This window comes from Aotus nancymaae, unplaced genomic scaffold (assembly GCF_030222135.1).
Source record: "Aotus nancymaae isolate 86718 unplaced genomic scaffold, 86718_ANA_hifiasm-v0.15.2.pri h1tg000002l, whole genome shotgun sequence".
NCBI classification, from domain to species: Eukaryota; Metazoa; Chordata; class Mammalia; order Primates; family Aotidae; genus Aotus; species Aotus nancymaae.
Window position 1 is genome coordinate 40,485,266 of NW_026988413.1, and position 23,578 is coordinate 40,508,843.

At 32.2% G+C, this 23,578-nt stretch overlaps 1 protein-coding gene across 4 annotated transcripts in view; it reads left to right on the forward strand.

Moving 5' to 3' along the window:
- Positions 1–23,578, forward strand: part of TFEC (transcription factor EC) — a 189,647-nt gene that overhangs the window by 164,114 nt on the left and 1,955 nt on the right. For 3 of the 4 annotated variants that reach the window (XM_064374200.1, XM_012456993.2, XM_012456991.2), the window contains 3 exons: positions 12,059–12,173; positions 14,354–14,410; positions 18,051–18,126. In XM_064374200.1, coding sequence (XP_064230270.1) covers positions 12,059–12,173; positions 14,354–14,410; positions 18,051–18,126 — 248 coding nt within the window. Of the gene's footprint in view, positions 1–782; positions 911–12,058; positions 12,174–14,353; positions 14,411–18,050; positions 18,127–23,578 lie in introns of those variants that run through there. The other variant, XM_012456994.2, reaches the window with a different exon arrangement.

Consider the following 23,578-nt stretch of genomic DNA (forward strand, 5'->3'; position numbering starts at 1 on the left):
ATTGAAATAATTGTTTTCGTTATGATTCCTATTCAGGAATACTTTTAACTGACTAAAAGCAGAAGCAACAAGGATAAAGACAACAATAATAATAGCTACCATGCATTGGTTACTTACTAGGTGACAAGAATTATGCAAAATACTTTTTGTGAAAACTGCATTTAATTTCACAACAAACCTATGAGATAGAGACTGTTATTGCCTATTAAAATTTTATAAATGAGGAAAGAAGCTTGGAGAAGTTCAGTAGCTTGCCCAAGTTCATATAGTTAATGAATGGCAAAGTAGGGGCTTGAATTCAGCCCTGCATGAAACCAATGTAACTATCCTACCCACTCTGCTATGCCAGCTGTTTCAGCAAAATAGCCATTTCATAGAACTATAGAATCCTATGATTTGAAGGGACCTGTGATAGATCTGATCATCATCTACACTCCAGCTGAATGATTGTTTAGCCTCTGAGTTTATATGTGTGTATTATTTCCACCCATTGGTCTTAGTTTCACCCCTTTCTTTCAGAGACGTGGTTGTGCATAGTAACTCATTTCTTTTAACATATATAGGTATTTTTCAATCAAGTGTCTGTAAATGCTGGTGGCATTTGGCAATCTAAGTAAACTGTTATAGTTCAAGATCATTCCAGAGACGAGGAGTGAGTAAATATTAACAACCCCCTGTGCTTGGTTGGAACTTGAAAGGACTGCATAACATCCGTGAGCAAGTTTTGTCAATCACCATCTAGACAGATTAGTCTTAAAGTCCAAAGAAGAACCAAAGTTCACTTGAGTGTAGAAGTTTCTGCACAGTTCTCTTGGTTATTGTTTGCAAGTTTAAGGAAAAGAAAATGATGAAGGAGAAAGAGAAAACCATTGCTATTGTGAAGGTTATAGACACTTCAAAGTTAAAACTGGTGAGCAAGTATATTTTGGAATTCTTTCAGGGTTTGGAGATGAAAGCACATTAAATACTGAATTTAAACTTTATAAACTTATAGTCAATAAAAAAAGGTATGTAAAAATTGAGCTTTGAAATGCATAAAATATATTCTGCTGTATCGACAAGCGTGTTTACTTACAAGATTGCTTTTAGTGCTCTGGACTATAGTAAAAAATTATAATAGTATATTTAGTAAAAACTATTAAAACTAAAGTAATGTTTATTACTACTTTTTTAACAAAAAGATGAAGGTTTCACATTAACATTAATAATTTTTATTTATTACTAAATAGATCATATGTGTATATATATATGGTGCAAAAGTATTTATAAATTATCATTCTTTGTTTTGTATTTTATCTTTCTATTATTGTATATAGTCACATGTTATATTTCCAGATAATCTTCCACTATATGTATAAACCAGATCATCAAGGACAAGGGATCTCCTACTCCAGCTCAACACATTATATTTACTCATGTCATAATAGGACAAAAATAATAGCAATAATAACACAGTGGGATTTCTCTCTTCACTGTATGTCATTTAAACTGTATTTCTGCTTTAATAGCAAAGAAAACAAATCTAGAGAAATATTAATGGTGTGTGTCCTGAAACTAGGAAGACTTTGCTTACTGCATCTAAATGAATGAACACCCAAAGAGAAAGACAATAATCTTTCAAATGCCAAGTTTTTGCATGCATTGTGCACTCTATGCTCCCCTACGGTGATTCTCTTATACCTGAAGTTTGTTTTCCTTTCATGTCTACAGTTATCCTATCTACTCTTTTACCGTTTTAGGGTCACGATGAATGTTTTCACAAGAAACACAATATAGGATCCAAACAACTGAAAAAATTCCCTCAGTTTCCCTTGACACTCACATTAAATATGTGTTAGTGCACACACATATACATGTAAGGTTTTTTTTTTCTTTTGCTATCTCTACTAAGAAATTATCTGGAAATATGTAAGTACGTATAAGTCTTTTTTACATTTTTGTATTTATAATAAATTATCTAGGGTATTATATATATGTATATGTATACACACATCTATGCAGAAAATTCTTAGCTTTGCATAAATAATCTATTTTTAGGATCATGGTAAATACATATTTTAATGCCTTTTCTCTTGCTGAGTGAATAAAAATGAAGAATGATAAAACAATTAATTTAAATTCATTTAGAAAATGTATTGCAAGCTTAGCCCCATATTATCTGGGTGAAAGGAAAAATAAACTAGGCTGGCCTGAGGAGGAGTGCTGGAGAGGGCTTACCCTAAGTTGAGCCTTAGATTTGGATGCTTACTGAAGGAATGGGGACAGTGATCGTGCAGAAAACAGCAGTGGAAAGATATAAAACTGAGAAAAATTAAATCCAATGCCTTGTAATGTCTTTGAGTTACATTTAAGAATAAAATTTTTAAAGGCAAGAGTCCTTCTACCTATAGAGTGGATTCTTGGGTTTGAATCCAAGCTCTCTATTTCTTTATAAAGTTATATGATCATGAAACAATGATTTCATTTCTTAGACCTTTAATTATTTTATGTTTAAAATGGCAATTATAATACTTCCTAGAGTTGTTATAAAGATTACTTGAGATTAAATTATTATTATGAAACTTGCTTGGTTTAATACCTAATACAAAATAAATACTCAGCTGTCTATGACATAGTACATATGTTAAGATCATGCATCTATTTTATTATCTTCTTTAACAAAATTCCCCATATATAAATTCACAGATTCCTTGCAGTAACATTCTTCCTTCTCACACCCTCCCTCCCACTACAGTTTGAAGTCTATTGTTGAGAGCCATGGGCACAGTATGTGTGTATGTGGGGATAAGAAATATTTCATCTTCAGAGTAGTGGGAAATAACGTCAACTAGAGAAAGTGGGACCATACAGCGAAATTTTGAAAACTACGCACAAGATTTGGGCTTAATACATGAGTTAAGGCAGAAAGATTTTAGATTCCAGAGTTTTTGACTGGGAGAGAGCAGAAGGGGAAGTTGTATTTTTAAACTATGAGTTAGTCTGGGAGGGGTGGTGGTAGTTAATTGAGAGAGATGAAGAAATACTAGTGGCAGGGAACATAATTTAGGCTTAGAGCTCTGAGGATCTTGAAATATGAGAATAGAGAAGAATATTCAAACTGAGAAATAGCTTTTGGAAAAAGTAATAACTGAGTGATAGATCAGATATAAAATATGGATAGGGAAGAGGCCAAAATAGTAGAAAAAGCGTATGTGGAATTCAGTCAGATTATTTATGTTGTCCTATATTTGTCCTAATAAGAATAAATTGATATGTAAACATTTTCAGAGGTTATTTAGATGTTTCTACAATAATTTTGGACTCAGATTTTATTTTCTTATAGGACAGTGCTGATTTTAAACAAAGACAAAGCTGCATTTTTCTAGGGTTGTGAAAATTTGTATTTTCTCAATGCACTAAATTTGAATAAAAGCTTCACTGTCTTTCCTTCCAGACTTAAAATTGCAATTTGGAGACATTAGCAACTTCAACTAAAAAAAAAGTGTCATTTCGATAATATATGAGACAAATGTACACGATTTCTTATCCTAACAGTAACAAATGTGTAGTGGAAACTTTGATCCTTAAGAATTCCATTTAGAGAATAAGGAGATATATGGTAAATAGCATTTCATAATTTTGTTTGAAATTAGATATAGGGAAACACTAATCATTCTACATGTAATCAAATCAGGATATTAAGAGTAACAAATTCGATGAACAGGAACAGCATATGTAAGCCTGAAGAGGTAGGAAAACTTCCCTTTAGGAAACTATTACTGTGGTAGAGTTTTTGTAGGTAAGAAATATTATATCAAACTATTTACTGGTCTATCCAAAAAAGTTTATGAAACATATACCTTATGGGTAGAATTACTTTCATATCAACATTAATTAAAACTTAATTAATTTAAAACTATATAGAAAGCTCCAGTTAGGCATTTAAAAAGAAAATGTGGCAGCATTTTGAAATTGTTACTGTCATTTCTACAGTCGCTACCACACTCGACAGCACTGACCTTGTCTGTTCTTTCTCCTTTGCTGGTCTACCATGCATCGGGCTAAGAAAACATGATTAACTTGTTTTTATCTTAGTTGTTTTTAACTTTGTATATATAAAGTATATCAAGCTGTGTGTGACATTTTGTAACTTACATGTTTTCTTTTAATAATATATTCTACATCAAGAGATAGACTGATACTGTAAAAATATCACTTTCCTTCTCTTACCTTGGTACTCTGGCTAGAATTTTAAAAACCAAGTTGAACGTCAAAAGGAATGATTTTGAAAGGAGTAATTATATTTTCTCAATTATTATATTTGCCTTAAAGTTTCAGACATATTACTCGTCAAATTACCAAAATTCTATTCCTAATAAACTGAGTTTTATAATGGGATTAACTTTTATCAAATGCTTTTTTCTGAATTTATTGAGATGGTCATAGATTATTTTTCTCTTTTAAATTATAAAATACACGTAAGGGAAACCAAACTTGATGGTGGCAAATTACATTATTTATAGTCTCTTGAATTCAAAGTGCTTATAGTATTTTGCTAAATATTTATAATCATGAGTGAAATGAGCCTATAATTTTCCCTCCTCTAATGTCTTTGTATAATTTTGGTGTCAATGAATTGGGACATATTCCCACTTGCCTTTAAAGTTGTTTGGAAGCATTTTTACAAAATGACATGATATATTTCTCAAAAATATGATACTTTTCCCCATAAAACTATCTGGTTCAGATATTTTCTTGTGAAGTATGTTTAAAGTTTGTTTTGATTCTTTAGTAATCATAATATGATTACAGTTATTAATTACTTCTTCAGTCTGTAATTATATTTATTAAGTAATATTTTTCTTGAAAATTTTGCATTTTGTCTAAGCATTTATAATCATTGGCAAATTGTGTCAACTATGAACATAGGTCATTTCACTTATTCCTTTCCAATATGGGTAATTTTTGTTACTTTTTCTTGCCAAATTATTCTGGCTAAAATTTACAAAACTATGTCGATTAGAAGTAGTGAAGATAGGCATCCTTGTCTTGTTCCCTATTGGTAGTATATCCTATTATCTTTTTATATTGGAGTAAAATATATATAACATGAAAGTTACCATTTTAACCATTTTAAGTGTACAATTCAAAGGCATTGACTACCTTCATAATGTGCAACTATCACCACTATCCATTTCCTAAACTTTATCATTATCCCAAGAAAAAACTCTGTACCCATTAAGCAATAGCTCCCCTTATCTCTGTGTCTCCAGCACCTAGTAACCTTTGGTCCACAGTCTCTATGAATCTCACTATTCTAGGTACCTCTTATAAGTAAAAAACACAATATTTATCCTGTTGTGTTTGGCTTATTTCACTTAGCATAATTTTTTCAAGCTTGAGTAATATTCCATTACATGTATACACCACATTTTATTTATCTGTTCATCTGTTGATGGACATTTGACTGTTGTAAATAATGCTAATATGGACACTGTTGTGCAATGATCTGTTTAAGTCCCTGCTTTCAATTCTTTGGGATACACACTTAGAAGTGAAATTACTGAATCATATGCTAATTCTATGTTTAACTTTTGAGGAACCTCCATAATGCTTTCCACAATGGCTACACATTTCACATTCCCACCAGCACTCCTCAATTATTCTTTAGATACTAGCCATCCTAATGAGCCTGAAGTATTACACTGTAGCTTTGATTCATATTTCCCTAATGACTAGTGATGTTGGGCATCTTTTCATGTGCTTATTGGCCATTTGCATATATATTTATTGGAGAAATATCTATTGAAGTCTTTTGCTCATTTTAAAAAATGGGTTGTTAGTTTTTGTTGTTGACTTAAAGATTTATTTTTATGTGTATATTCTCAATATTAATCTCTTAAGAGATATGTGATCTGCTTGTAGCTTCTCCTATTGTGTGGGTTGTCTTTTCACACTCCTCATAGTGTCCTCTGTTGCACAAAGGTTTTAAATTTTGATGATGTCCAATTATCTATTTTTTCTTTTGTTGCCTGTGATTTTGTTAACGTTTCCTCAAATCATGACCAAATCCAATGTCGTGAAGCTTTTATCCTATGTTTTCTTCTAAGAATGTTATAGTTTTTTTTACTTATGTTTATATCTTTGATTCATTTTGAGTTAATTTTTGTATATGGTGTTAGGTAAACATCTAACTTCATTCTTTTGCATGATGATAGCCAGTTTTCCCAACACCATTTGTTGAAAATAATTCCTTTCCTCACTGAGTGGCCTTGGCGACTTTGTCAAAAATTATTTGACCGTAAAATAGAGTTTATTTCTGGACTTGCTGTTATACTCCCTAGGTCTATATATCGTATTGCCAGACTCACACTGGCATAGATTTACATTACTGCAGCTTTATAATAGGTTTTGAAATCTAGAAATGTGAGTCCTCCAACTTTTTTCTTTCCCAAGATTGTTTTGATTATGCAGGGTCTCTTGAGATTCCATGGGAATTTAAAATGCATTTTTTCTATTTCTTTAAAAAATGCAGTTGAAATTTAATAAAAATTGTATTGAGGTATAGACTGCTTTAGATAATGTTGTCATATTAACAATATTATTTCTTTCCATCCAGTAACACAAAATGCCTTTCCACTTATTTATGATTTCTTTCATTTCATTCAGCAGTATTTTTTAGTTTTCAGTGTATAAGTCTTTTGCTTCTTGGATTAAGTTTATTCCTAAGTATTTCTTTCCTTTTGATGCTATTTAATTGGAATAGTTTTCTTAATTTCTTTTTCAGTTTGTTCATGGTTCATGTGTAGAAATGCAATCGATTTTTGAGCTAATAATTGAATTCAGTTAAGCTGTAGTACATACACAAAATCAGCACAGTTTGATTATGTGTGTGTGTGTGCGTGTGTGTGCGTGTGTGTGTGTGTGCGTGCATGAGTAGGTATAGAATCTTAGGGAGGGTTTTCTTAACATAAGATCATGTCAATAGTTAACAGATCATTTCACTTATTCTTTTCCAATATGGATAACATTTGTTACTTTTTCTTGCCTAATTATTCTCAACAAAACTTACAATACTATGTTGAATAGAAATAGTGAAAATAGGTATCCTTATCTTGCTCCTAATCTTAGGGGAGAAACTTACTACTTTTTAAATCTAACATATACTGTAGTTACTCTCTTCTTTCATTTGAAATGTTATTCACTTAATCAATTTTGCCAGAAGCATGTCCATCTTGTTAATTTTTTTCAAACAAAAACAACTTTTGCTTTGTGAATCTATTATTGTATTATTGTTTTGTTCTATATTGATTTATGGTCTTATTTTATTATATTATCTGTTCTAGTTTTTTTTTTGTTTTTTGGTTATTTTTTCCTATTTTATAAAGAATAATGCTTAATTTATATATTCAAAAGTGAATATATTTATCATTTAAGGCTATGAATTTTCTTTAAAGCATTGTTTTTGTCATATCCCAGACATTTCTTTACTTGTGTTTTATCTTTGTTTTATTTTAAAACTCCAGTATGATTTCATCTTAAACTTTGAGGTTTTTAACAATTTTCTAAAATTTCCAAATATTTTGGCAATCAGATACTCTATGAAATGTGTTGAGGGTTTCTTTTGACTAAACACCTAATCAGTTTTTGTATATGTTCCATATGTACTTGAGAAAAGTATATTATACTGTATTTCTTCATGTAAAACTATATACGTGTCTACTGGGCTGAGCTTTTACATTTATTGTTCAAATCTTCCATAGAATTACTGATTATTTTTGTATGCTTGACTTTTCAAAAATGAGGAGTTATGTGTTAAAGTCTTCCACTGTGATGGTGTATTATTCATTTCCCCTTGTAGTTCTAAATATTTTGTTTCACATGTTTGTAGGTTACTTTATGAGGAGTACACATGCTTGTAATTGTTATACCTCTTAGAAATAGTGACTCATTTTCACTAATAATTTTTTAAGCATGAAAGCCCTTTTATCTGATGTTAATATAGCTACATCATTTTCCCTGTGGATATTATTTGTTGGATGTATCTTTTTTCATTCTTTAACTTTTAATCTTTAGGTGTCCTCTTACTATGTGGATATGTCTCTTGGAAGATAGTTTTGTCTCTTGTAAGTTCCTGTTTTCTTACTTCATCTGTCAAGCCTTTACCTAGGGAGTTTGACCTATTTACAGCAATTATTATTATTGATATATTTTCACTTGCTCTTCTTATCTTAATTCATTTTTGTGTCTCGTTTTTAATGTGTTTCTCCTTAATACATTCTTACCACTTTCACATCCTATGGCTTCCCTGCTATATCAACCCAATTCTGCTGATATTATGTAGATTGAGTTACATGGTTATGTGTTTCACCTAATCTTCAATCTTGAATCCACCCCATTATTTATTCCAGAATCACTTTACCAAGATATTTGATCAATTTTATTTTATATTTTTGAGTTTATTTCTAAAATATCTCTACTTATTTAAGCACTTTACCCAGTGTTAGTCTTTGTGGGATAAACTTTCTTAAGCACTGTATGCCTAAGAATATTTTTTATCATGGCCTCATGTGTGAATGACATTTGAACTAGATATAAAGCTCTGTTTTAGTTTTTCTATGTTTTAAAATACATATTTGTTTTATTATTCTGTTTACTTTTGCTATTGGAATGTTTTATATTAATTGGAATTTTGTTCTTTGTACATAATCTTTCTTTAGGCTTTTAGATTTTTTTCTCTTTATTATTGTATACTATTTCATTTTAGTATAATATATCTGAATGTAGGTTTTTCTATCATTCTTGTTAGCCATTCTATAAACACTTTGATTTTTAAATGAAAAGAAAATGATGATAACATAAGGTAAAATAAAATAAAACACTATGGTCTATTAATTATTATTAATTCTTAAAAATGTGACTCAATTATGCAAAAAAAATTTTTTTTTCTTTCTTCCTATTTTTTCTCTCTTTTTGAAACTTCTATTATCTGTAATTAAGTTCTAATAATTCTCTCCTCTATATTGTTCAGGTGTTCTTTCAGATGTTCTATTTCTTGGTCCTTTTCCTTATCCTCTTGGGAGATGACTGCAAAATTTCAGTTTTATATTTTACCAATTCTTTTATTTCTTTTTTATTGTTTCCATTATGTTGTTTTTTCAATTCTACTGGTTTTTTCTCCTAAGCATTCAATTTCTCATATCTCTCATTTCTCCTTGGTCTCTTTAGTCATTGTGTTTACTTGTTATTATTTTATATTAAAAATTATTACAAATACATTTGATGTTATTTATAATGTTGCTTGTTGCCTTACTTCTGAAATAGTCATTTTCCTCAATTGTTTCGATATTTTGACCTGCTGGCTCATTTTCTTCAGGAAATATTAGTTACTGTAGATAGCGGTGTATATGTGGAAAGGTTAGATTCTGTCTGTTTCAGTCCCTACGACCTCAGTAGTGGAGATGTGAATAAAATCTAAGGTGAAGAGCCTCTGATACCAGGAAACTACTGTCAATCACTCCTCAACTCAAAGCAGTTTCTCAGATCAAGAGTCCATTTTTTCTATCAAACAGAAGTATTGCCTTGTAGAAAAGTAGGCTGTACTCCATCAGGCCTTCTTTCTCACTTTGTTGACCGGATTTTATTTTGTTTATTTTATGTCTTTAAAGGTTGTGAATTTTTTGTTAATAATATGTTTGCCTTTTGAACACATCGAAAATTTTGCCTTACTGAGAAAACAACCTTTTAAAAATATCATAATGAATTTTTCTTCATAAAACAGATATTCATTTGCCTACGGATCTACAACATGAAGTTAAAACTTAGACCTTATTAGCTAAGTAACCTATACTGTTGACAAAGGTTGATATAAGTTTTCTTTGGTAGCTTTTTCAGAGGTGAATGCAATCTGTACATTTTCACTAACATTGTACTCTTACATCTTTTAATGGGGAAAATGCACTTTAGGTTACATGAAGTGTATTACATACTTTGCAGTTGAACTCAATTGCTTAATGATATTCAAAAAGTGATTAGCCATTTACATGAAACAGAGCAGTACCTACAGCATAAAATTAAATAGGATATTAATTATTGTGCTTTAGGGCATAAATTAGACAATAACCAAAATCAGGAGAATATGTAATATGGCTACAGTTAAGCAGAATTAGATTCATTATCCGATTTTCAACCCCATTTCTAAGGAATAATGCACTGGGTGTTGTCTGACCAGGTAACATGGAGGTAAGGAAATGGTATAGTTAGGAAACTCTTACTTGATTGTTGCGGTAGATCTATAATATGGCTCCTTTTCTTCCTTAACATTTCTGCAACTTGCCACTTCTACATTGAAATCCATCTGAATTCAAGCTCCTCAGAGGAAAAGTGCCCTTTTCCTAGTTCTGTCCCCCTCACTCCCTTTTTGTTCAATGTGTCCATTATGCTTCTCAAAGGCACAGTGGAAATGTACAATTCAGGCTGGTGATGCCTCAGCTCATAACCATCAGGCCTTTCAAAAATGACCTTGGAAAATTTACACTTTAAAAAGTATGACTAGGTGAGTCACATCTTAGAAAAGCGTCTGCTTTTTGGATTTCTTCCAAAGAATAATTGCATTTATTTGATACTAACACACATTGTCTGCCTAATTTGGTCAACTTTGTCCTTATTTTGCAGAAGAGAAAATTGAGGAGGAATAGCTGACTTCAATAGCTGACTTATGTAGCTCCCTTCCAAGAACAATAAAGCAAAAATATCTTAAAAAAATGAATTTATATAAAATAAATGTGAAGAGTCCTAATAGAGTTAATAATGAAAAAATATGAAAATATACATCTGAGTGTGATACAAGTCTAAAATGTCCTTATGGATATGCATATAAACTGACATGATTTCAAATGTATTTTCAAAATTTTTTCCCTCAGGTATATACAATATTTATTGTATATACTTTAATAGATTATCATCTCAGAAACTAATTTTAGTCACAATATGTCCTTTCTTCATATTTTTTTCCAGTCTGATTTTATAAATTCTCTCAGATTGAATTGGAATTTTGCAAAAAGTGGGTTGTGAAGTTAGATTCTTCATGAAAAACTTGTTAGAGCATTGTTTGATTGTATGTTTTGTTTCTAGTCCTTGAGGAAAGAAAAAAACTTGCTTCTTATTCAACTCTTGGTTTATTGCACAGAAATGGAATAAAGATACTTACAATGGAAATAGCTTAAAATTTCAAATCCTACATTGTAAATGCAGCTTGTTCTGAAGTAATGAGTATTAATATGAAATATGAATATTACTTAAATTTAATTTTCTTGGGAAGTCAAATCGATAAGCACACTTTGAATAATGAATTGGTGCAATTTTGGAATGTATATGAAGCACCTTAGCATTTCTGAAAAATTGTTCCCAAGTAGCAGTTCAGGAATTTCAGTGTTGCTATAATTGGATGTACCCTATATTCACTAGAGGCAAAAGTAGTTTTAGACTACTTTTGGTTACCAGCTGGGATATTTATAATAATCTAGAACATTAAGTGTACAATAGGAAAAGGTATGCCTTCTAGGAAGGAAAGAGAGTCTCATTTAGTTCATAGTGCAAAACACCTCTTGACTGTGAGTTGCTGGTAGCACTGATGGTATTAAGAAGGCTCCCAAAATGTTCAACCATTATACTTAATTTGTGAGATGTGATGAACTTTCCAGCTTTGCAAAGATGTGTATTGATTTTTGTCCAAAATGATATTTTTAATTGTATCTATTTGTAACCAGGTCATGTGCTGGCTCAAACTTACCTAACTTTGTAACTATTAATAGGAAGTTTTCCTCCAAACCTGAACTGATTTCTGTTTTTGCTTAAACACATATAACTTTTTTTCAGTGCACCTTATCCACAAGCATTTTATAATGTATTTTTAAAAAGTTAATGCATACTCATGTCTTGTTTAAAAGTAAAATGCCTTAAATTACAAATTATTATTAACAAAATGCCACATTTAAAGTGGAAAATGTAAAATATATAACAAAATATATCAATTTACTCAAAAGGTTTTATTAATCTTTTCTTCCTTTTTCCTCTCAAGTTATCTGGAAGTATTTTGGATGTGTATAGTAGTGAACAAGGAATTTCACCAATTAACATGGGGCTTACAAGTGCTTCCTGTCCAAGTAGTCTACCAATGAAAAGAGAAATTACAGGTAATGTTGCTTTCATAGTTTTACCCTTTTTATTTTTATTAATGACATAAGGTATAAGTGGCATATATTACGCTAACTAGAATTTTAAAAATATATCAAAACAGTTACAAAAAAGGAGACAGAGAGTAAATTCATCATTTCTTTTTATGATAGCCAAGGAGTAAGTTAATATAACTTACAGTTTGACTGAACTGATTCATTATTTTAGAAATTGAGCAAATATGCACGTTTTGTATAAATATATATACATTTATATACACACAGATATACATGCATAATAAAAGTTTCATTTAACAATAGTTCATTTTTACATTAAATAAATGCCATTTATTAACATGGTTACAAAGTGATATAATAAATTGGAGAAATTAGTCTATTCTTTGTCTGATGAATTTGATAAAAAACAAATATTGAATTTTTTTTCCTTTTTAGCTTGTTTTATGGATTTAATGATAGACTCACATTTAATTTTCTTAGTTGAAAATAGACCCTCAGGAAAAGAACTTTCAACCCAGAATTTCGTATCCAGCCAAACTAAGCTTCATAAGTGAAGGAAAAATAAAATCCTTTGTGAACAAGCAAGAACTCAGAGAGTTCATCACCACCAGACCAGCTCTACAAGAGCTCCTGAAGGAGGCACTACACATAGAATTTTCAATAGTTTGTTTCAAAATTGTTACAATTTAAATTATAGAAGCATAGTCAAATTCTTGCAAAATATAGACGAAGAAATCAACCTGGGGTCAGACGAGCTACTTTCCCGAAAGTGTAACAGCTGATTGATTACAAGCAGAACTGGAATAACATAAGAATTTCTAGTCCAGTGTTAGTCCCTCCAAAAGAACAAAGTAAATAAATTCACTTGAGAGTTCTATAATAAACCTTTGGCTTGGAGCTCAAACACCAATCTTTAGTAATTTTACCTAGTTAATGGTAAAATTTTAAATAAATACAACATGACCACTCTTAAAGCATAATCAATAATTCAAAAATGTCTATGCATTCAAATTATTCAGACTAAAATTAATGAATATAGTTTTAAACAAATACATTAAATGAAATGTATTATTTTATTAACTTTTTAAGCTATGACTCTAACAATATTCTATTCATTATTTTTGTTGCATAACAAAAAATTACCCCTGAAATTGACCAACTTAAAGTAAGAAACATTTATAATCTCATTCAATCTCTGAGCATCAATAATGCAGGAGTGGCCTAGTGAAATCATTCTGACCAGTCTCTTATGAGGCTGTTGTCAAGATGTCAGCCAGAGGTACTGACACCTGAGACTTGACAGCGGCTGGAGGACGTGCTCCCAAGGTGTTTCACTTAAGGCCTTGTAGGATAGTGCTGCCTGTTGGAAAGTGGTCTTTGTTCCTGACTGCTTGGACTTCTTCATAGGGTTGCTTGAGTGTCCTCATGACATGAGAACTAGAGATCAAAGAGACACTGACGTGACAGTTAAAAATTTCTACTGTTATCTAGCCTTGGACACTAGTCATTTCCACAACAAACCAGTGGCATCACAGGTCAGCCTTATTTATTTAATGTGGGAGGGAACTACAAAGTGTGAATACTACAAAGTAAGAATCACTGTAGGCCATCCTGGAGGCTGACGGTCATATAAACACAACCACATCATACATAGAGGAAAGTGCCATTTACTGGAAGAAACTGTGGAATTGTTTCATGTGAATATTTGAGAAATATAGTGAGTTCCAACTCTCAGGATGTAGAAATAAATTACAAATAAAATATTTAGGTTGGAATAATTTCTTTCTGAATCTCAAAATTCTAAAAATAATAATTGAATACTGTATTTTCTGTGTAGTATATTTGTTTTGGTTATCACAATGATTATGAGGTAGGTGTTGTATTATAGTCATTTTACAGATGAAGAGCCTGAAACACAGAGAAGTTTGGTAACAGATCACATGACTATTAAATGGAAGGCCAGAGTATAAATTTAGTTTCTGTTATCCCAGAGCCTAAAAGCTTTGCCATTGCCTTTTACTGAAGAATACTGTGTTCCAAATTTCTGAATATCTGCATCAAAAATATTATTGTATCATTTTGGGGAAAGTAATATTGTATTTTCACCTAGTAGTTCTGAATTACGTTGCCTTGAGGGGTTTTAAGATAGAAGTAAGCATTGTTCATATTTTTCTTTTGATCAGAAACTGACACTAGAGCTTTAACAAAAGAGAGACAAAAAAAGGACAACCACAACCTCAGTGAGTATATATATTTTTCCATATAAAATTAATGCAAAAGGAAATGCATGGAGGTTAAAGTTTGGGGTATTTTATTATCACTCCATAAATATTTTGATGTCAGATGACCAAAATTAATTGCACATACAACTTAATTTATTTTGGGAAATATTAACAATGTGAACTCTCAGAAAAGCTGTCTATTTTCACAAAATGAAACATCTCGAATTCCCTCCTTGATCATTCACTCCCAAGGAGGTTGCCTGTGACTGAGATGAGTGCATTTGTTTATATTTGAATTCTGTGGTGTCATTGACTCAAAGATTTAAAGAAATAAAAGTGACTTTTGAAAATGTACAACACTTAAGTAGTAAGAAACATAACTCCAGGTTCTCATTTTTCTGTGTCAATTTGTTCCTCCCTTCTTAATGATATGTTATCTTAAAGGCATTGGTATGTTGTGCGGAATTCTACCTCTGGAACAAACAGGACTCTCCTGCCTTTCAAAGGGTCAGTTAGACTCTGATAACAGGTCACATGAGATGGAGAAATCAGGCAAGAAAAGCAGATCGGCAGGGAGGCTGAGCTTTAGGGTGTTTGATCAGGACTTAAGTTTTGAGTGAGCTTGACTAATTGAGTGTAAAGTCCTTTTTTTTCTGGAAGCAAAATCAAAAACAGGAAAGAGTAGAATGAAACAAAAATAAATAGAAATTGCAAATTCCTAAAACTAATGAATAATTTCCTTATGTGTCACTAGCTGAAATTGATTCTACATCTACCTGTGAAACCTGCATCTGTTCATAAAGCACCTGCCTGTGTCAACAGTGATGTTTGCTGAGCGTGTGACTGTGAGGCAAGAGCCGGCATGTGGTCATAACAGTCCTCAGAAAAATGATCTGATTCCCAATGCCCTTAGTGTTGGAGCAGATAACTTTGGTCCAGATTATGAGTGGGGAGAGCCAATGGCTGATAGAAGGGATTAGTAAATTGAGGAACTATGGACTTCTCTCCTAATTAACCTCTTAACGATTACTGACCTTAATCCTACCTTCTCTCTACTGTGTCTAGAGCTTAAACAAATCATTTAATGTGGAGTAACATAGGTGTCCTGTATGTCCATTATCAAAGTGTTTCTTAATCTGGATATACCTGCTATGTCATCTTGCTTTTGGAGGAAACAAACACTAAAAACAACTGTAAGTTTGAAATAGAATGAATCTAGAAAAAAACCCTTAAAACTTGTGATGATCAGAGCAAAAGTACAAAGGAAGTCCCATTTACCAGATGTCTACATAAAATTATGTTCCAGTCTTCATAAAGACTGGGAGCAAATTTAGAATTCTCAACTCATAGGAGTTTGGTGTGAAAATGTCAAGGGGGGCCAACACCAGCTCTCAGCTTGCAGCCCATCCCTCTTCTTTCTGCACCCTCTATTCCATTCTGCGCAACAAGTGGCCTCAAACTTGACTGTGAACACCCTATTCTGTACATTCAAGCTCCATACACAGCCCTGCAAACAACTGCCCTTTGGTCAGAACTGAGGCCTTGAGTGAGCACACTGATGTCATGTTCTTTCCTCAGGAGGACGGACCTAAGGAAGAGGCCTGTACAGGCTCTGGAAGTGAGCTCAGGGAATTAGGGAGGAAATTGCTTATGCAGATAACCCAGAGTATAGTTTAGAAGGATTCCCTTGGCCCTGTGGCTGTCTTGCTGAGTGGAGGGAGGCCTGGCCAGAGAAGGCAAGAGTGCTTCTTCTAAATATTGATCAGAGTAGGAGCCTCTCTTGCTGGATCTAAGGACAGGATTGAGTAAGTATGTCAAAAACTTTGTGAAGAGTGAAAACACACCTGGCATGAAGTAGTTTAGTAATTTCTTAAAGCTTGACTCCTTTACAAATAATGAGTACTAGGTATGAACAACATTGGAGAACCAGATTTCTCATTATAATTAGCCATTTAAAAATTCATAGACTACTATCTAAGAAGAGTAGAGAAGAAGGATCTGACATTCTACATAAGATAGATTTAAATAAAATATCTAAAAGAAACATCATAGGACAAAAACAGTCCCTTATTTTGAGATAGCACTGTGAACTTCTTTCATAGTTGTTCTTCATCTTTAAAAGTCTGATTTGTACGAGTTAATGTGTATGGACATGGAATTATTAATAGGTTCTTATTATTATTTTATATGTGCATATGTATATATGTATTACATATATGTTATACATATACGTGTATATAGCATATGCATATATAAAATATCTGTGTATATATGTTTCTATCAGTTTTACCTTTATTTTCTAGTTAGTGTTTTTTGTGGGGTCATTTAGCTGTTTTTTGAATCATGTCCACGGGGGAAATAGGACTGGTAAAGAGGGAAAATAACCTCTTACTAGAATCAATTATGTTCTCATATTAGAGGAATCACAATGTATTATTCCTGAAGGTCAAATTCATTCATGTAATTTGCTTTGTAGAGTAAGTTCATCAAGACAGTTGATAGTCTTTGGTGACTTTCCTTTTTTCTAATAGCAGTTCATAATTATCAAGTTTGAACTGTTTAAGTGTTTTCCAACATTTAAAAAATATATTTTCCTTCTTCTTCATAGCCTTTTCTACCTTTACTTCCCTGAAAGCTTTAAGTGTATCTGTTGGAAAAGATCCCATATTTATGTTATGGTTCTTGATATTACGAATATAGAGTAGAAGACTGCTCTTATAGAAGAGTAATACAGGAAATTTGACAGATATATGTCATATGTTGAACATTTACTATGTGCAGAAAATTGCCACAAGCAATGAATGTGTGGAAATACAAAAAGAGAAAGAAGTCTCTGAATAAGAGTCTATATCAGTAGTTCTCAAAGCGTTGGCCCTACAAAAACAGCATCAGCATCACCACGAAGCTTGTTAGAAATGCAAATTCTTGCCTACTCTTGTCCCCCTACTTCCAGGACACACTAAAATTAGAATTTCTAAGTGTATGGTGCAAATCTATTTTAACAATCCTTCCAGATGTGTCTGAAGAGTACCAAAGTATGAAAAACACTTATTCATATATTACTAGAAACTAAAACAGAAAAATAAATTTACTGTCTAATCCATATACATTTATTTACCACCTCCTATATGTCAAGCCCTCTGGTGATAGAAGTAAGATAGGTCCCTGCCCTCGAGGAGGTCATAGAGTCTAATTGGATACACATATCTACTATGTGCTAAACATTGTGTTAGGCTTTTAGGACAGTATATGAGAAGAATAAATTGTGCTGCATGACCTCAAAACATTACAATCCTTATGAATTGACAAATTGCCAATGTATGAAATAATCAAACAGAGTAACCATATACATATGAATATATATATGTGTACATTTCAGTATGAGTATTATAGTATTTAAAAAAAAATTAAATGTTGTTTTGTGACAAAATGTTTTTAAAACACTGTAAATCATATATTTATGATTCTAATATTGAAATTTTTACTTTTAGAATAACATATATTGAAATTTTATTTTATTGTTGAGAAGTATTATCTTTTGACTAAATGGAAAGTTTTTTTGCCCATTGTTTTTAAAAGATTATTAAGAAAGTTTACAGCTGACCAAAAGTGAACTGTGCATTAATGAGAATAATCAATAATATTTCTTCTTTAATAGTTGAAAGAAGAAGAAGGTATAATATTAATTACCGAATCAAGGAGCTTGGCACTCTTATTCCAAAGTCTAATGATCCGTGAGTTCAACAATCATTTCTATAATAATGTTATAATTTAAAGGCCCCAAAAATTGAATGGGAGGGGAGAGGGGAGGAGAGAACCAATGATTAGGAAACTGAGTAGCTTATGGCAATGATAAGGCAATTGCTGGGCTCATTTTGAAATGTCTATTCTAGGCTGATTGTTATTAAGCGTCAGGGTTGTTACTAAGAGTTGTCCTGTTGAACTATAGGAAGTAAATAAGTTATTTCTCCTGAGTTCATAGTGAGTCTTTCTGTATGGTGACAATATTGTCAAATTTAGTGGTAATGTCAAATGTTATTTACGATACTGACTGGTATATTTAAATTTTATAAGTATAATAATTCTTCCAATTTAAAATTTGCATGCAGGTGGAAATAGGATTGTTAGATTTTTCAAGGTCCCCAAATTCTGGACACATACAAGTAACAAATGGAATTGTAAAAGCATATTGATTGATGCTGACCAGGCTTTGTGCTGTATGCACAAAACGTCTATCAAACAAATTGCTTACTCTTGTAAATATTGAGAAATAAAGTGTTAATTAAAAATGTTGAATGATTCTTTAAAAATGTGAACACCTATAATCCCAGCACTTTGGGAGGCTGAGACGGGCAGATCCCTTGAGGTCAGGAGTTCAAGACCAGACCAGCCTACATGGTGAAATACCGTCTCTACTAAAAATACAAAAATTAGCCGGACATGGCGGTGCCTGCCTGTAACCCCAGCTACTCAGGAGGTTGAGGCAGGACAATCACTTGAGGTTGTGGTAAGCTCAGATTGTGCCACTGCACTTCAGCCTGGGCAACAGAGCAAGACTCCATCTGAGAGGTTGTGGTGAGCTGAGATTGTGCCACTGCACACCAGCCTGGGCAACAGAGCAAGACTCCATCTTAAAAAAAAAGCAAAATCATGGACTCTGTAGCATTAATAATGATTTGAAAATATTTCATTAAAATTAGGAATTTTCTTCTTCAAATACTGGATATTATTCATTATCCAGAAATGGTCATGTTTGATAAAGTGATACTTGTGGGCCAGATGCATTGTCTCTTGCCTGTAATCCTAGTATTTTAGGAGGACCAAACAGGAAGATTGTTTGGGGCCAGGAGTTCAAGATCAGCCTGGGTGCAATCCCATGAAATAAAGAAAGAAAGAAGGAAAGAAAGAAAGAAAAAAAGAAAGAAGGAAGGAGGGAGGGAAGGAAGGAAGGAAGGAAGGAGGAAGATGGGTGTGGTAGCATGCACTTATACTCCAAGCTACTCAGGAGACTGCGACACAAGGATCATTTGAATTCAGGATTTCAAGGCTGAAGTGAGCCATGATCGCACCACTGCATTCCAGCCTGGGTGATAGAGCAAGACCCTATACCAGAAAAAAAAAAAAAAAGAAAAAAAAAAAGTGATGTTTGTGAGATTTTAAAGTATTTTTTCCTCTAAATCAAAATTTGCTAATTTACTAACTTGTTAGATAAGTGAATGTAATATTTGTTCTCATGTACATATTAGATTGTGAAGGCATATAGGGTCTGAGGGGATCAGGCCCAATTTAGACTCTACCTCAAACTCTTCAAATTTTTTAAAGTCTCAAAACATGTGACTCTGTTAGCTAAAGAAAATACTTGTCTTCCTATATGCCTGTGTGTTTTATAAAAATAAAATCAAATAAGGTGTATGGAAATAGTTTGCAAGTTATAAAGTTTTATGAGAGATTATTACTCTACATTTCAGTAAAAACTTTATCTAAAGACTCTATTCTAGTTCTCATTCATTTTCTAGAACATGGGATGGTAAGTATTTTTTGTATACGGCCAGATAGTAAATATTTCAAGCTTCGCAGGCCATACATACAGTCTTTGTCACAATTATTTAACTCTGCCTTTGTAGCACAAGAGCAGACACAGACAACATGTGAATGAATGAGCTTTACCTCATCCAGTGAAATTTGTTGACAAAAATAAGCTATTGGCTACAGTTTGTCTACCCTTGGTCTAGAATATGAAAATTCAGTTTATGATAGACTCATATCTAAAAGAGACCAAAATTGGGAAAACTGCATTGCAAGCATTGTTTTTCTCTTCCTTATGAATCTCAGAAAAGGTGTTATTATTTGTTTTAATTATATTATGTTGTTTGTAGATTTATTTTGGGTCTAATGGAAAACACATTAATTAGATGTTGAAGATGTCTATACATGGATCTTTCTGTATATCACAGGTAGAGAAGACACTTCACTAAAAGATGTGACATTCCAAAAATCTCAGTACTAATTCTCTTTAAATATATTTTATTCCTTGGCTTGCTGTGGACTCATCTGTCACTCCAGTGTCCCTCTCTAGGGTTCAGCAATAAGGGTCCTATGGTTGAATCCAGAGTGCGTCCTCTTAATATGGACTTTACCTGAGAACCACAATCTGGCTCCATGGACAAAGGAGTATCCATCTACACGACAAAATTATTTTGGATCCATTTGTCAAATTTTCAGATGTTATTATGGATAATCTAAAAGTCACAGAAAACAAGAATGCTGAGAAAAGGGTAGGGTAGCATAGAGGAGGCAAGTTTACTTTGAAGGTGAGAAAATGAAAGAAGAAATGACATTATTATGTTACAATAATTATGAAATTAACAAACAGTGGATCTGGAAAAAAAAAAGAGACCATACAAGATTTTAGTTTTAGTTTAGCAAATTTTAGAATAACTTGTCCAATAGGTGACTACAACCATTAAAATGACGGACAGTTTTTAAAAACAAAAAGTACATCAGACTATGCAATTATCTATCATGAGATAGTTCAAACTATGTTCCATACCTGTTAATGGGTCATGGACTCACTCAAATGAGACAAATGCAATGTTTTGAACAAAAATGGAAGAATAGCATTGAAAATATGAGAGTATTACATGTAAAGAAAATAGGAAAACCCTGTGAAATCTTTATTGCAGTTTTGTGTACTAAGAGTGTGCCAAGCCACTATATAAAACATATTTCTTATGACAGATGCATTCAAAAGGTGGGAAAGCCACAGGTTGACAGGAAGAGTACTGAATCGAGTGAGGAAATCTCGGGCTTATACCCTAAACACCATATACTCTTGGGCAAATAGCAGGCATTGTGGCATGGTTGACCTTTGAGGAACTTTCCAGCTCCTGATTAGAATACATTTTGGGGTTGGCTTAGGAAATCAAAGCTAATACCTGAAGACACTTTGAATTCTATGAAGTTTTCATTTGTATGTATCAAAACATTCAGAAGTTTCTATTTCTTTGCAGGTCAAAATGGTGAGGTCAGAGGAAAAGAATGTAGAGAACAGCTGTAATAGGGAAGTATAGGTTGAGAAAATTACGTGAAAAAAACACGACCAGGCAATGACAATCTCTTGACCAGTGATAAAACAGCAAAACCCAAACAAAAATAACAATAAAAGACAAAGAGTAAACAGCTTCTATAACACGTGGTAGTTGTCTAGTTTAGCTTTCTTGGAAACACTTTTGTCCATATGTGTTTTTGTGAGCCAGGTTTACAAAAATTACATGAGTAGAAATTTTAAAATATTATTAGATCATTAATTACTCTATTACTCTTGTTTTTGCACTTTAAAAAAATTTCTAAATAGTTTGAAGTTTTTTTACTTTATCTTCCTCCCACACAACCAAATTCCTCCTGCTTTTGTGTAAGAATGGTAGTTGGCGTAGAATATGAGACTTGACAAAACTTTCTAAGTCAGGAGTCACAAAATGTTGATGCAAGCAAAAAAAAAGATCTGTCATAGCATTTTTTCTTTCTTTTTAAAATCTTTCTTTTTAATTTTTAATGCATGTAAGTGGATATACACTCCTAAGATAACAACAGATTGTACATTTTCCATAGTTTTGCCTAGCAGCAATCCTTACTGAAATTTATATATTTGTATTATCTGCTCTGACTGTAAATGCATTCAGGCTTTTAATCCACCAAAGATTAAGATCTTAAAAAATTGTTTTGCAGAAAACGAAAGGCCAGCATCAACTATCAACATTCATTCTTTAGCCATGCCTTTACTGGTGTGTCTGTGTTTAAACAGTAACACCCTATATAATATTTGTAATCCCTACTTCGTTGAAATTGTTTTGAGAGAGAAGCAAAAGTCTCTTTAGTAAATATAAAAAATAAAAAAAATTGGGAAAGAATTTCATATATTAAAATGGCTTTAAAATAGAGAAACTTTTAAAAATGTATTGTAAGTGACATCGGGTACAAATTGAAGGGAGGCTCGTTGTATGTTCTCTACTACATTTTGAAGGTTTGTTTTTGATGATAGTACTTTAAAATTCAGAGTTGGCCAGGGTTATCTTTTTTTATCTATTTCCCTGTCCTCAAGTTTTCCTCCCCATGAGAAAAGATGACACAAAAAAGGGGTCCATGAGGCTTTTGCTACTATTGTAAGTTTAGTTGAGAGTCCATTATACTTTTCAGTTACAGATACTTGGTTTAACACCAAAGATAGCCTGCCTTTCCCTACCTTTCCCACCACCACCAACCCACCCATTCCCCTCACCCTGTGAATGGAATGAGACCAACAGCCACTATAGCCTTAAAGAAATGACAAAGCATTTTCAAACTTGTGATGTTCTTTAACAATATTTTGGTGCATTTCAGCAGACCAGAGCTCTTACCCAGGTTCCAGTATGCATTTTCACCTGCTGGTAGAAAAATGTCTCTTCTTTTAGTATTTTACTGCTAATGGCATTGTTACATAACCAAAAATATACTGTAGAAAAATGTCATATTTCCCTACTTGTGTATTTTATGCTATATTAAAAACAACTCATGACTCTAAATTAAAAATGCATCAAGGTTTTCCAACAACTCTGATTAACATTCAGCAATTAGTTTCGACTCATTCTCCAAACATATTATCAGTTCTCATACAGTATTACATTCATTAGTGTATATTTTCAGATATCAAAATCAGTAGCCTCTTCCACAATTTCATATCTTTAATTTCTCCTGTCTTAAAAGTAAGTTTTAATAAAATGATTTCTTCTATGCTATAGCCTAAAAAGTTATCCAGTAATGTTTAATTATATTTACTTATCTTAAATGTATTTAAAAATAGCTATTCATATCAGGCTTTTAAAAAGTTTTGATGATGTTTGTACATAAAAATTGACTGAATGGTTTTAGAAAGTTTGCTGTGTTACATAAAGTGATGTTGCCAGAGTCTGATTTGTTTCACAATTGCTCAGGATCACCATTCAGTAGGGACTTTATTTTTTTTTTTCTTGGAAACATAAAAGCAACCTTATTAGAAAGTAGGTTAAAAGATTGCTACATTTGAAATGATCTTAAAAAATTTAGGCTTAAGTCCTCAGCAATGTACATTTCCTAGTTCATTAATGCAGAACTACTGCACATAGATTTTAATCTTGGAGTTAATAATAAAAGCAATTTTCACTAAAAATATAA